We start from the raw sequence: 13,867 nt of genomic DNA on the forward strand, positions 1-13,867 counted from the left end.
ATTTCTTCCATCTAACAGAATGCTCTTCTTCGCCTCAAAAAGCATAGTGTCACATACTACCAAGTTCAGCAAAGAAACCATTAGAGCTGGCCAAGCACTGTTTTCTTTTGCAGCCAAGGAAAGGTGCCACCTGTATTGCGAATCCAAGGAAACAGGGGATGTTGTGTACATGAAGAGGATGGTCCACGATGGGACCCGCTGCTCCTACAAAGACGCTTACAGCATCTGCGTGCGGGGAGAATGCTTGGTAAGCTTTGATGCCTTGGTTCAGAGACAGTGAACAACTGAAATGGTGGCTTGAGTTTTTCTCTCCACGAATGTGTTTTTAAGTAGATACAATAACACTTTGAGTATTAAGGAGATTTCATTAGGCTTATTGTCACAATATTGTGTGTGATATTCACAGTTGCCATCACACTGCATGTGACTCAATTCCAACAGCGCCTACCTACACAGGGAATATTTGACACAGTTTTTAAGAAGAGCTATTACAATTAGCTTTCAACGAAAGCTTTTCAATAAAAGCTTTTCCTGCTCAGGTTTAGTGGAGGCAGAATGCACAGCATACAAACCTGCTGTAGCTCCCACGGAAGGTGGTGCTAAGGTACTGCTGGTGTGCATTCTCCCTGTCATTGATCAGGCTGTTTTTAAAAAATCGGTAGTAATTCCTCCGAGCTGGGATCTGCCTCAGGTCATCTTTCAGCAGAACTTGAGGCTCTGACTCAGCAAAGTACTGCTGGAGGGTTCTGCCCTCCCACAAACACTTTGATTCTCCCAGAATTTAACCTTCTGCTTTAGGATACACTGTGGCTGAAGAGCTTGTCCTTCACAGTGCTGCATTCCTTTGGCATGAGGACTGCTTTGAAGCACAGTATCAAAATCTAATCACCTGACTGACAGCTGTGTAAGAACTGGAAGTGCAAGTATTAAAATCTGTTTGGATACTGAACTTCCAGGAAAATACTACAGTTTGTTCTTTGCTGAAGTCTGGGTTTTGGTATCTGAGTTGAAGGCTCCTTTGAATTGAAGCTTGAATAAGTAAAAGTGACTGTTTTTCTCCTTTGTGCGCAGAAAGTTGGGTGTGACAGGGTCATAGGATCCACGAAGCAGGAAGACAAATGCGGTGTTTGCGGAGGAGATAATTCCCACTGCAAAGTGGTGAAAGGAACGTTTTCAAGAGTACCAAAGAAACAAGGTCAGTTCATTCATTGTTTTGTCTTGGGGGAGTCAGGATATCTTCATTTGATTTCTCCTGATACTTAAAGTTTCCTGAAAAATACCAAAGCAATTGCAAATAATTCACAGCACCACTAATTGCAATCAACTCTCTGCATTTTACTTTGAGACATATCTAGAGTTTCAAAATAAGACTGTTGTCCAGTGATTATGCAAGTCTGATGATATTAGGGCCTGCACATGGATAGAGGAGGCCTTCACTGGTCCTCATTTCATGGCCACAGGCTCTGCTGATGTCATTGGCTGCTCCACCTGAATATATCATTATTGCTCACTGTCACATGCAAGCCTACACAGTGTCTGTGGGTGTGTATGGTACTCAAAGTGCACTTTACTCTGAAGCAAACTGCACATAAGGCATTTTTCTTTTGACCTCAAGCTCTTTGTCCCTGCTGTGCTCCATCACCTGGCACAGAAACAGGAGTGGGAGTGATGCTGGATTAGGTTCAGCTTCCGTGATGCACCCTGACTTTAGAAAATGCTGTTTGTTTAAAATCTAAGCCAGACTCTTCCTGTTTGATGTATACTAACGAGTTATTATCTTTTTAAATACTACAATGAAGGGCACATTAAGATGTTTGAAATTCCTGTTGGGGCAAGACATTTACTTATACAGGAATCAGACGCCACCAGTCATCATCTCGGTAAGTGTGCAACAAGTGGGACAAATTTTCAGTCAGAACATTTTTTCATCTGTTTATTTTTATCTTTGGAGCCTCACAATATGTTTATGCATTTGTTTACCCACTATCCTCCCACACCACATACCTCCTTCAAGTATGTTAAATTAGGAAACTTGTTTGGCAATTCGATTTCCCTGTGCTGTGTTCCCTGGAGTCCTAACAAGAACATCCCTGCACGTGTGAAAGTTGCTGATAGAGGAGCAGAATTGCTTTATTGGCTGCAGTGCATTATCTTCCAAAATGCTTCCCATCCTGTTGTTACTCAGCTCCATCCAAGAGCAAAGACTACATTCGCTCTTTTTCAGATCCTGCCCCACAGCTAGCAGTATTGATGCAAGGCTGCCCAACCAATCACACAGCTTAGGAGTTAATTGAAATCCTCTCCTTGCAGTGGTGTGTAATTGATGAGAAGCAGTGCCTACTGGGCTGTTATTAATTGGAAGTACATTTACAGCAAATGGCCTACAAATTGCATTGTGAGTTGGTCGAATTTCTCACCAGTGAATGCTTCCCATTCTGTCCTGTGGGATGTGAGCCATTGCTCGCAGGGCCAGACAAGGTTCTTCATAGGATCACAGAATAGTTGGGTAGGAAAGGTTCTTAAAGTCCTTCCAATTCCATCCCTGCCACAAGCAGGATCATCCCTGACCAGCTCAGGACTGGTCAAGGCTCCACCCAGCCTGGCCTTGGACACCTCCAGGGACCCACAACCCCTCTGGACAACCATCAGGCTGTACCTGAGCAGAAGGAATACACATTCCAGCCTCTCTCTTTCTTGCATTGAGGACCACTGTGGATTAGCCCTGTAGGCTTTCCCTTGTGGGGCAGTAATACCCCATGTGAAAGCTGAGAAACATGGGACCCTGAGGTGGCCTTCGTTGGCTTGGGTTTGGCCAATGGGATGAGAAGCAGCTGAGAACAGGCAGACACAGTGTGGTGGTTCTGGCCTTGTTTCTGTCTGGGCAGGCTAAGAAAAAGAAGAAAAAAGAAGAACAATTGATGTTCCTGGAGCTGAGCAGGAACGCACTGGCAGTTCAGTGAAACACCTGAAAAAGGTTTTCCAAACCTGTGAGAGAAGAGAGGGAAACGCACGCTGCTGTGCGTGGCCTTTTCTGCTCCTCCCAGTGGGACAAGAGCAGAACAAACCCAGAGATGAGAAGCAAACCTCTGCTATTCACATATCTTATGTTGTTTCTAGCAATTAAAAATCGTGAAACAGGAAGATTCATTCTAAGTGAAGACAACTACGTGCCAGACTCTAAAGTATTTATTGACATGGGTGTGGAGTGGGAATATCGGAATGACGATAATAGAGAAACCGTGCAGACCATGGGGCCTCTGCGTAATGGAATAGTTATTCTGGTAAGTCAAATGAAAACCATCTTCCACAGAGCACAGTGTCAGGATTACAGACTCGTAATGTGCTATAATATATTTTAGATTCCTCTTGTGATTTAAAAGAAGACATCTGCTTCGCTTACAAGACAATGGAAGATGTATTTTAATTCCTTACTTCTCATTCGTTGCTGTGTACATGAATTGTTGTAACGCAGGGTAACGTATTGGGCAGCCATTTCTCCTGATTATTTCCTGCAGCTAGCCAAGAAAATGGACACCGTGTAAAGACTCTCCAGCCCACTTAATGTATCTGTCATGGGAGCATTAGTTAAAACTAAAATGGTTCATATCAGTTCATATCCTCCTGTCCATGTTTTGAAAACATATTCTGCAAAGTCCAGTGCAGGATTCTCATACTTCCAGGCTCAGTTTGTTACGGCACAGCCAGTTCTGTACTTCCAAAACCCTTGTGACTGTATTCTTTTTTCACTGCAAAATAGTAAGTGGCTGCCATAAGTAGGAGTAGGTTGATTCAGAACATCTCTTAAAGCAGCTGTAATGTGTTAGTCTATACCAGCTGAACGCTACAGGAGGAATGAAAATTGTTTTCAAAGGACCATTATTTTACACTTTATTCACATTGAGTTATGTTCTATTGCATTTGTCTGGATGCAGTGCGATAGCAAAAAACTCTGAATGATTTATACTTCTATCAAGATTAAGTAACAAGTCTTACAGCATTCCCAGAATTATCACAAGAATCTTTGTGTTTTATCAGAAGTACGAGCAATTTTCTTCACCTCTTTCAGTTATCGGTGCATTTGAATTTGCCTTTTCTTTGAGTGGAACTATCCATCATCGTTTTAGGAGAACATTTCCTTCCCTTTATGATGGGATATGGAAAAAATTTAGTATTGTGAAGTCAGTCCAGTGTTGGCAAGAAAAATCAGACTAAATCAACAACAGTCTTTAATACGCAGTTTATAAACTCTGTGTCACAAGGAAATAGATACTTTTTCATTAGGGGAAAAAAAAAAAAACATGCTGAGTGCAGCTAGAAGGTTTAAATCCCTCTGGGGATGTTTTAAGATCTGAACCATGATGATTGCTATTTCACATCACCTCACATAGCTTCTGGTATCAGTCTTTAAATCTTTTTTCCCCTGCATCTGTTTTGCTTCCTAGGTGATTCCCCATGGTGGTTCCAAGATATCTCTGACTTACAAGTACATGATCCATGAAGATTCCTTGAACGTAGATAACAATAATGTTTTGGAAGAAGACTCAGTATCGTATGAATGGGCTCTGAAGAAGTGGTCCCAGTGTTCAAGACCTTGTGGAGGAGGTAAAAAAAACAAATAAATAATAATAATTAAAAAATCAACCCAAAGCATTCAGAATAATTTAAGAGAAAACTGAAATGGCTCTTGGGAAAGATCTGGGATGGCTCATTTCTAACAGTTAAATTGGAAGACTTGTCCAAGTGTGCAGGATTTAGGTGAGGATCTCAGAGGCATAGGAGTGCTAAACTTCAAGGTGAGTTGGGGCCAGACCTTCAATGGGATGTGCACCTCGCAACGTGAAGATCCTTGCTTTGGGTGTCAGATGTGGACCCTGATGATGTCCACCAGCATGATGGGTGAGCTTCAGCCCCTTAACACGGCTTGAAACACCAGGTGGTGTTTTGTTGCATTACAGCCTTAGTGAAAAACAAAGGAGTTGAACAATTTTTGGTGCTACATCTACATGAATTCAAGTGTTTATTCAGTGTAATTGGCAGGTCCTGTGTAAGAGCCGCCAGTCCTAAAAGTGAGTGTTTTCTTCAGGCTTCCAGTTCACAAAGTACGGCTGCCGGAGGAAGACGGACCACAAGATGGTTCATCGGAGTTACTGCGAGCTCATCCAGAAGCCGAAGCCCATTCGCAGGGTGTGCAACCTCCAGGAGTGCTCACAGCCCATGTAAGCATTGCTCAGTGCTCAGTGACAGCTGCTGGAGTGTTGTTCCCAGCTGGCTCTTGTCAGCTGAAAGAAGGTGACTTCAGCTTGGTCTCTGTTTTCCAACTTGATGCATGGCCCCTTTAACATAAGGGCTCTTACAAACCTCTGCACCATTATGGAGACCCAGGGCTGTGAGGGTGTGATGCTGTATTCTGCCAGTAGAAATACCATTTCTGGGACTGCTGGCTCCTATTACTTCTGAGATAAGTTGGATTAGAAAAAAAGTGCAGTTTTGATCCAGACGTTTGTGTTCACACCATCTTGAGGTAATAAAAAATGGACATAAATTCAGTTTATACCAGTTGACTTTATGCAGTGTGAATTAATCATGTAAGAACAAATTTATAGAGTGCTACATAAGAAAACCAATGTCATACATCCCACCAAACCCAAACCTTCCTTAAGCCAACAGCATATTTTTGGACACATAAACAGGGAAAAATATTTGGCTTGGTTGATTTCTCTGTCTATCCGGTGCACTGGTAAACCTGGTGTACTTGCAATTGTTGTGAATATCTTTATTCACAAATTTCATGTGCTTTTTGACTGGCAGCAGGTTGTTCTGCTATATGTGGGATTCATATTCCTCTTGTTGCTACTGCAACAAGGAAGGAGTGTGTTGATCTCAGCTTTTACCTCTGGGGACTCAGTCTGGATGCCAGGAAGCACAGCAAATAAGTAGAATGTATCACTCAATGTTTCCTAACTTCCTTTCAAAATAGATTCAAAGAGGAGAAAAGTCAAGAAACTATACCCCATAAACTCAGCATGGGTCAGGGTTTAACATTTATTCTTTGGAACTTGAAGTAATGACCTAATGACTGTATCTCAGACACTCTGGAAAGGACTGTACTCTTCTTTCAGCTACAAATATAATTGGACCCAGGAACCACAAAGACTCTATGGGATCCTAAATTGTACTTGGATTCCTGAGTATTTCTGTCACCTGTTTCCACAGAATGGCATTGAAGCATTTCACACACAGGAGAGGCAATAATTTAGAGATTTTATGAAGCTCTGCAGCACCCAGAGACACAGTAATGTGCTGCTTTTTCACTGCTAATGGGAAAAAAAAAAAGCATCTTTGACTCAAAAATCGTCTTAGAATTCATGCTTTGGGCTCACAGCTGTCTCCTTCCTCCACAGCTTGTGAAAGTTCAGTTGGTTACAAAGAGAAAGTTGGATAAAATTGCCACTTCACTTTTTTGCTTAACTTGGGAATTTCATGCATTTCATTGTGCCTATGGTGTTTTGACTATTTATAAACCTAGGATTTTATGGATTCTTTAGGACAATCTCTTCAAACTCAGGATGGCTCTCCGTACTACATATATTTTTCATGAGGTTTATCCCATGGATCCTGTTTACATTGAGCAATATTTCCATCTTGTGGGTATCTGCATTCTGTAAATATTTACAGAGTGCTGTACATCTTCCTGTACTTGATTATAACCAAGCCTTCAGGCTGCTTCCTGGATTTCCTCTAGTCCTGTCTGTCCTTGTTTTTTCTCTTAAATTCCTTACAATGTGCAGCTGTAATTCTTAAGCCACTTTTGATGACTAGTGAAGTGTTCATCTATACTGCATTATGAGCTATAGGTGACATTTTCCAGTGTCCAGATTGATTAATGATTATTGAACTCCTTCCTCAAAACCAGACATTTTTGATGCTGGGATTCCCTCCTGTGGGTCCCTGTGGGAAGCCAGCCCTGGGGATGGTTGGTGCACAGCTGGTGACTTTGCCAGGAGCCGGGGGCTCAGCAGCACCCTTGGGCTGGCTGCTTCTGACATAAAAATCTGGTCTGATTTGTTACACGCAGTCTTGGAGGGGGCAGCTTAAAATGAAAGTAAATGAAGCAAAGCAAGAGTGATGCTTATCTCTGAGGTGAATGAACAGAGGCTTTGTCTGCACTGTGGTACTTCAGCAGAGCTCTGATGTTGCAGATGTTCACAGGAACCATCTGACATAATTACAGTAGTGACTGACTGCCATGCTGTCACAATTGTAAAGCATCTTACAGTGATAACACATAAAAGTGTATGCAAGAAAAGGAAAGAAGGGGAAAATGCTAAGGACTTATTGCTAGAGAGCCATGCCCAAACCCTTGTCTTACCTGTGTAACATCAAAACTGGAGGAATATTCTACCGTAGGGCAAAAAAGCTCTTGTCGACTTGGATCCAATTTCAGCGTAAATGTGATATTTTACAATGGTGACTCAGTCTACAAAGCTGAAATTTCATAGTGGGTAAATTCAAAGCCTTGGCTCCTTAGGGCTTTTTTAATGCTTCCTTACTTTTCCTTTAAAAAAAACACCAGGCAGTGCAATTCTCTGTTGGAAATTAAACAGTATTAAATTTGTGTTTGGGAAAAAGTATTTTGAATGATTGAAAGAAAGGCAAAATATTGTGAGATTAAAGCTTTCGTAAGTGTTCAGCAAAACACATTTCTTTCAGTTCAGACCAATGGGATTAATGTATTTTCAGACTTAGTAAGGAAGGCCATTTATATTCAGTCTGAGACCATTTAGGCTTCCTTTACATTAAAAAAAAAAAAATGCAAATTTCATCTTATATGAGTTTTTTCAAGGTATTTTATGGCTAATCTGCTGTAACATTAAATCAAAGGTAATGGAATTCAATTGGTGAATGCATCTATTACAGTTTCGTGGTAAACAGCTTTGACTGCAGTATGAAAAAGTTATAGGAGACAGAGAATTTTACTTATCCTCTTTTCCCTCCCCCAGATGGGTTACAGGAGAATGGGAGCCTTGCAGCAAAAGCTGTGGGAAAACAGGATACCAAGTGCGATCCGTGCGATGCATCCAACCCCTGCACGACAACACAAATCGGTCTGTGCACACCAAGTACTGCAACAACGACCGTCCAGAGGGCAGGAGGCCTTGCAACAGGGAGCTTTGTCCAGCACAGTGGAGAACAGGACCCTGGTCACAGGTCAGTCTCTTCCTGGGGGTCTCAAGCAGCTTATTTCTTCTGAAGCAAGGGGGGAAATTGGGGGTGAGTTTCTTCTGTGCTTTCTGTTCAAGTGCTTTAAGATGATAAATTGATACCTATACAGAGGGTCTATGGCTTCCACTGCTGCTAGTGCCACAGAAAGTGAGTTGGGTGGTGGCATGCCACAAAAATCAGTGACGCTGCCTCTTGTGTAGTTACTGAAGGTACTGCACTGGTTCAAATAATGTACCACGTTGACTCAAATCAAGAGCAGTGGCTTAAAATTTAAAAAATAACTTTTAATCCATTGTTTTGAAAGGATGAATTGGGGTCTAACTGATGCATATCCTTTCAGTGCTCTGTCAGCTGTGGCAATGGCACGCAGGATCGCCCGGTCCTGTGCCGAACCAGGGACAACGCCATCGGCCTTTGCAAAGAAGCTAAACCAGAGAACGTAAGGATTTGCAGACTACCTCCGTGTCCAAGTAAGCACTTGACTTTTCTAGCCTTTCTGCCTTCTCAGCTTTTTCTGCTGTTTGTAAATGACAGCTGTGAGATTGCTTTGCATGCTCCTGTTATTAGATAATTCCTGGTTTTCCCTTTTCCCTGAAGCGTTTCTTGGGGTGGCTTTTGATTCCTAATTAAGGACCAAGCATCCAATTACAATCTCCACTACACAGATTTTAAATAGAATAGACAGTGTAACTAGACTAAACTGGATGTATCTTAGGAGATAGTTAATGGTGCTGTGAGAAGTACTGCTGGAAAGCTGTACTTCAGGCTGCTCTCAGTGTTTGTTGTCAGGTGTTGGGCACAAGTTGTAGCAAACTGAAAGAACAGCCCCCTGCCCCAAACCACACAGCCTGGCCATCACCCTTTAGCTCCTTTGCTACCTGAGCCTGCTCACTCTCCTAGTTTATCCACTTGTGACAGATCAGCTTGTTAGTGCTAATATATACTGTGTTGTATCTTTTTTTCCTTCATTCTAGGAAACATTTCTGATCCTTCAAAGAAAACCTACATGATACAATGGCTGTCGAGACCTGATCCAGACTACCCTATCCAGAAAATATCTTCAAGTAAAAGACCCATTTATAACTCTGCCTTTGCCCTTAAATGCATGCCACATAGAATGTGGACTTTGCCTTTTGCTCTCTTCTTCTCTCTATGCGGAAAATTCCCTTGAGTTGGCCAAGTTTAAATCTTGGGCTGAATCTTTTTTTCACACCAGGCACTTGGTGCTCGGTGTCTTTCTTCTCTGGAGCTTGTGTAGCACTGGTGATGGAGGTCTTGAAGTGTTGGATGTGTGAAGTTGGATCTCCAAGGTATGTTGCAGTCCTCTGAAGGGGAGCTGGGGTCAGTTTGCTTGTTGCTTGGTGACGGTGAAAAAAGGCTCTTACTGGTTCATGATGTTCAGTTTGATAGCAAAACTGAGAACTTATTGTGAATGTGATCACATCACAATAATGACACCTTGTAGTGCTAAAGTTCTCCTTTGTCTGAAGACCCTAAATCTCATAACTCTGTAGTTTCAGTTTTCTGACAGGGTAGCCTGTTGAATGAAAGAATTTATCCATTCCATTTTCCTTTGTGGTGCCATTGCTTTACTCACCTTTGCTGCTCCTTTTTTTATTCCTGTCCCCAACATTTGTGTTTGTGAGCTGTGGGTGCTGGTCCAGGTACCAGGCGCTTGGTTTCTGCAGGTACCTGAGTGCTGCTATGATGCTCTTGCTGACCTCCTGTTGGTGGTTTGACATTTTTCCTCGTGAAAAGCTGCATATGTTTTCCCATCACACAATTGTTGCCAGTTTTGTTTACTGTCACTTTAGAGACAAAAGCAAAGCAAAACAGGCGCGGTCCGTGTTGAAGGTTGTGTGGTGTTGGTTTTGTTTACCTGGGGGAGGCAATAGGACGTTTTCATTGACTCTGACATCTCCAGCTGCTCAGCAAGGAGCTATTTATACTCATTACTTCTTTGGTCTTTTTTCACCATGTGCATGTCTGACGTGAGTGGTACGGCTGTGCGTGTGTGTGTGTGTGTGTGTGTGTGCTCTATAGACGTGTCAACTGGCAAACATAACAGTGTGAACTACTACAGAATTACCTCAATTTTTATTGCTTTTTTTGCTTAGAAGAATTTTAGAAAAATGCCTTAATGTTGAAATGTAAATGGCATTAATTTACCAGATCCAGCTTTAAATATAAACAGGTGATCTTGAGTTGATCTTCATATGGAGGGTTTTTACTTGAACGATAACTACTAGAAGGCAGTAAATTTAATCCGAGGTTAATTTGCACAGTGCATATCCATACCTTCATGAAGACAGGACTGTTACCTGACTTACTGAGATTTAAGTGGCATTGTTGCTTCACTGTACGTGTTTGTGTTGAAGATTTGGAATTCAAAAGTCATAATACTGTTTGTGACAGTCAGTAACAATAGTGAAAGCGTATCAACTTTCAATCTGCAGTCGTGGAGCAAATTGCTACCGTATTGCATTGATCATGCTCGTTAGAAAAGTGGCATTTCTGAATCTTTGGATCTTCAACAGTGTAGCACTTCCAACTTGTCATTATCATGTGATCACATATTAAATTTTGCTGTTAATATGATAATTTCTTGAAACATGTTAAAAATTTACATGACAAGGTGAAAAAGCAAAGACACGTATCTGGCACTGAATACTGTTATGTAAAATAATTTGGTGTTTAACTGTATAAATATATTCATGACTGTTACCTTTAAATAGACAATGTTTAGTGATGTTTCAAGAGATGGATGGCTATAGAGAGTGGTGCAATAAGGTATCTGGGCATTGTGCACTATGTCTATATGCACTTTGGTTTATCAGGGATATTTTATTAGTGTTTTGTATGTACTTAACATAATATTAAAGATGTGCCAATTCAGTTTGCTTTTCAATATTTTTTATGAGACTAATGTGTACCAAAGTGACTGTGAAACTGATTTATTTTTTTCTTACTGATGTTTTGGAGATATACTTCCAGTCTGTCATGCATACTGCAAGTAAAAATAAATAAAAGTTCAGCAAATCTAGATATTTTGGTTTGGATAGTGGATGACAATTTCATTCTAACAGTCGTAAGATACCAAGTTTATTTATGTAACTTATCAGATGTCACTGCACTTATCACTTAATGCACTTTCATGCATTTTTTTCATGCATGCTTGTATCAGATTGATGTGACACAAGGCAGAACGCTCAGAGGGAACTCTATATGGTACCTAAAATGTACGTAAAGCTTTGCAGGCACGTGCAGTCCTTTGTGCAGAGTTATGCCTGCAGATAACAGCTGTTCTAGTTCTTAAAGGCTGGAAACGTGTTTGAAAAGATGTCAACAGGTTTGAGAACGTCTCAAACCAAAGTACTATCCTTAGGTTCCTAAGGAAGGTGTAGGTTTTTTTCCTATTCAGTTTAGCATTTGAAAACAGGAATGAGAGTGTTGTTTTTCCTGCAACAAACAACAACTGGGGTATAAATACAATGCAAGAAAGATATTTTCAGCCTTCTCTGTCAGTAGTAGAATTTTAAAGCAGCAGTGATCTTTATTAGCTTATTTTAGACTGATATGTTTGCCAATTAAACACCTATAATGCCCTATTTTGTTAAGTGAGAATGAGTGAAGAGGCGACGCCTAGACTTTCGGGGTTCACTTGGTATCTCTGCATCTGCTCTGGTTCTCTACTTTGCTGTAAGGTTGCTGGCAGGGTAAGTCAGTGCTCCTAGCAGGATGGTAAAATGGCAGTTCCAGAAACGTGCTGAGCGACCACATGCGCTCTGAATAAAGGCAAGTAATTGCAGTTACTCATCTTTTACCGTAAGAGTTGGTAGAGATTCAGTAAGAGCAGGGGAGAAGCAGAAGTGATTTCGTCTGTCTCAGCACTGTGGTCACAGAGAACATACTTGGTTATTGATGATGCCAAGCATTGGTCTGGCTGGCTTTCTCCTTAGCACTGTCCTCTCCTATGAGCCCTCTGGTTCCTCTTTCTTTCTGCCTGGGCTGTGTGTTGGGATTTTCCTTCCCTGCAGTTCCAGAAAGTCCTGGCTCCACCACCTCACCCTCGAGGCACAGGAGATACAGAGCTTATCTGTAGAACGGAGCACAGGGAACTTTCTTGACGCGGAGCCTTCTCACCCTGCCCCATCTGTCCTCTTCCAATCTACCCAGTCCTCATATCCTCTGAGCAGAAATCACATGAGCTTGAGCCATCTCTGAGTGGACTTTCATTGAGGTTCTTACAGGCAGTAAAACAGTATGATCACTTTCCCTTTAACTCCTTAACCTACAGCATGCCACCTGCAGTTCAGCAGGAGCAGGATCTGGCATGAAACCTGTATTGTAATGTTGTAATATAACAGTGGTCATAGTAGCTGTTGACAGTTTAGGACCTGTCAATCACCATTCTTTCCCTTTTGTTATGTTTTATTTTTCACTCAGACACAAAAATCAGAGCTTTTTATTGAGCCTCCCAGTGGCCAATGGGCTGGCTTGGTTCCATCCCACTGGAGTTTGTTGGCAGCTCCTATCTAGGAAGAGGAGGAAAACCTTATGCTGAATAAATACCCCAGTTCTTTTTCAAGCATGGGAACATACTCAGGCAATGCTGCCATCGGTCTTCAGGGTAGCACTTGCAGAACACAAAGCCAAAAATTGGCACTCATGTCTATTTTGTGGATGGGGCCAGTGCACAGAGTTCAAATCAGGTTTTGCTTCCCTGCAAGTGAGTTGAGCTTTAGGTTTAGCATAAAGTCTGCTTTTGCTGACAGAAGGCTCATTTGCCAGTTTCCCAGCCCACGTTAAATACCAAACCCTCAGCCCACTGCCAAAGCTTCAGCTGTGTTTCTTTTACCAATTAATGTGAAAAAGCTCTTTATTTATCTGTTCCCTTTTTCTCTTTCAGAAGATCATTGTCAAGGAGACAAGTCAATGTTTTGCCGCATGGAAGTTCTCTCTCGGTACTGTTCAATCCCTGGTTACAATAAGCTCTGTTGCAAGTCCTGTAATATGTACAACAACGTAACAGAGGAAGGCAATGCAACAGATTCGAACGCAAATAAGAATAACGTCATTGAGGAGGAGCTCTTGACAACCCTCAGCCCTCTCACGGGAGCCTCCACCACACAACCTGCCACCACCAGTCCTCCTCCTGTTTCCAAACCCCACGTGCCTCCTTCCAATGCCACTGATGAGCACCCCGAAATTAACGCGGTGGACGTGCCCTATAAAATCGATGGGCTGGATAACGAAGTGTCACAGCACAACATCATCACACAGAGGAGGATACCTTACGAAAGGACGAGGAATCAAAGGATCCAGGAGCTGATTGCTGAGAAAAGGAAAAAAGAGACTCTCAGAAAAATAAACTAAAATGGAAATACGGCACAAACATTTTTCTCTTATAGAGATGTTACCAACATTGTAGTATTGCCCATGTCATAGAGACTGAAAATGGGGAAATATCAAAGTGGTGCTATGGCAGAGATGCCAAAGTCTAAAGCCTACTATAAATGGAAAGGACAGATTGCTTTGTAAGTGCTAATCTGAACACTTTGACGGCTAGGATTCCAGGGTACAGGAGACTGTTAGTGCAATATCATGACAGCATTTCACTGAATCCAAACAAACCTTAATACCT

The 13,867-nt window shown here is 41.9% G+C and overlaps 1 protein-coding gene across 1 annotated transcript in view; it reads left to right on the forward strand.

Moving 5' to 3' along the window:
* ADAMTS2 (ADAM metallopeptidase with thrombospondin type 1 motif 2) overlaps window positions 1-13,599 on the forward strand; it is a gene marked incomplete at both ends in the record, with an annotated part of 164,346 nt that extends 150,747 nt beyond the window's left edge. Inside the window, 10 exon segments of the mRNA XM_079542544.1 lie at window positions 114-247; window positions 1,072-1,195; window positions 1,800-1,880; window positions 3,118-3,281; window positions 4,443-4,602; window positions 5,084-5,216; window positions 8,001-8,208; window positions 8,564-8,693; window positions 9,198-9,287; window positions 13,133-13,599. Coding sequence (XP_079398670.1) covers window positions 114-247; window positions 1,072-1,195; window positions 1,800-1,880; window positions 3,118-3,281; window positions 4,443-4,602; window positions 5,084-5,216; window positions 8,001-8,208; window positions 8,564-8,693; window positions 9,198-9,287; window positions 13,133-13,599 — 1,691 coding nt within the window.
* Window positions 13,600-13,867: the final 268 nt, after the last annotated feature.

The sequence above is a fragment of the Tetrao urogallus genome (assembly GCF_951394365.1).
Source record: "Tetrao urogallus genome assembly, chromosome: 14".
Taxonomy (NCBI): Eukaryota; Metazoa; Chordata; class Aves; order Galliformes; family Phasianidae; genus Tetrao; species Tetrao urogallus.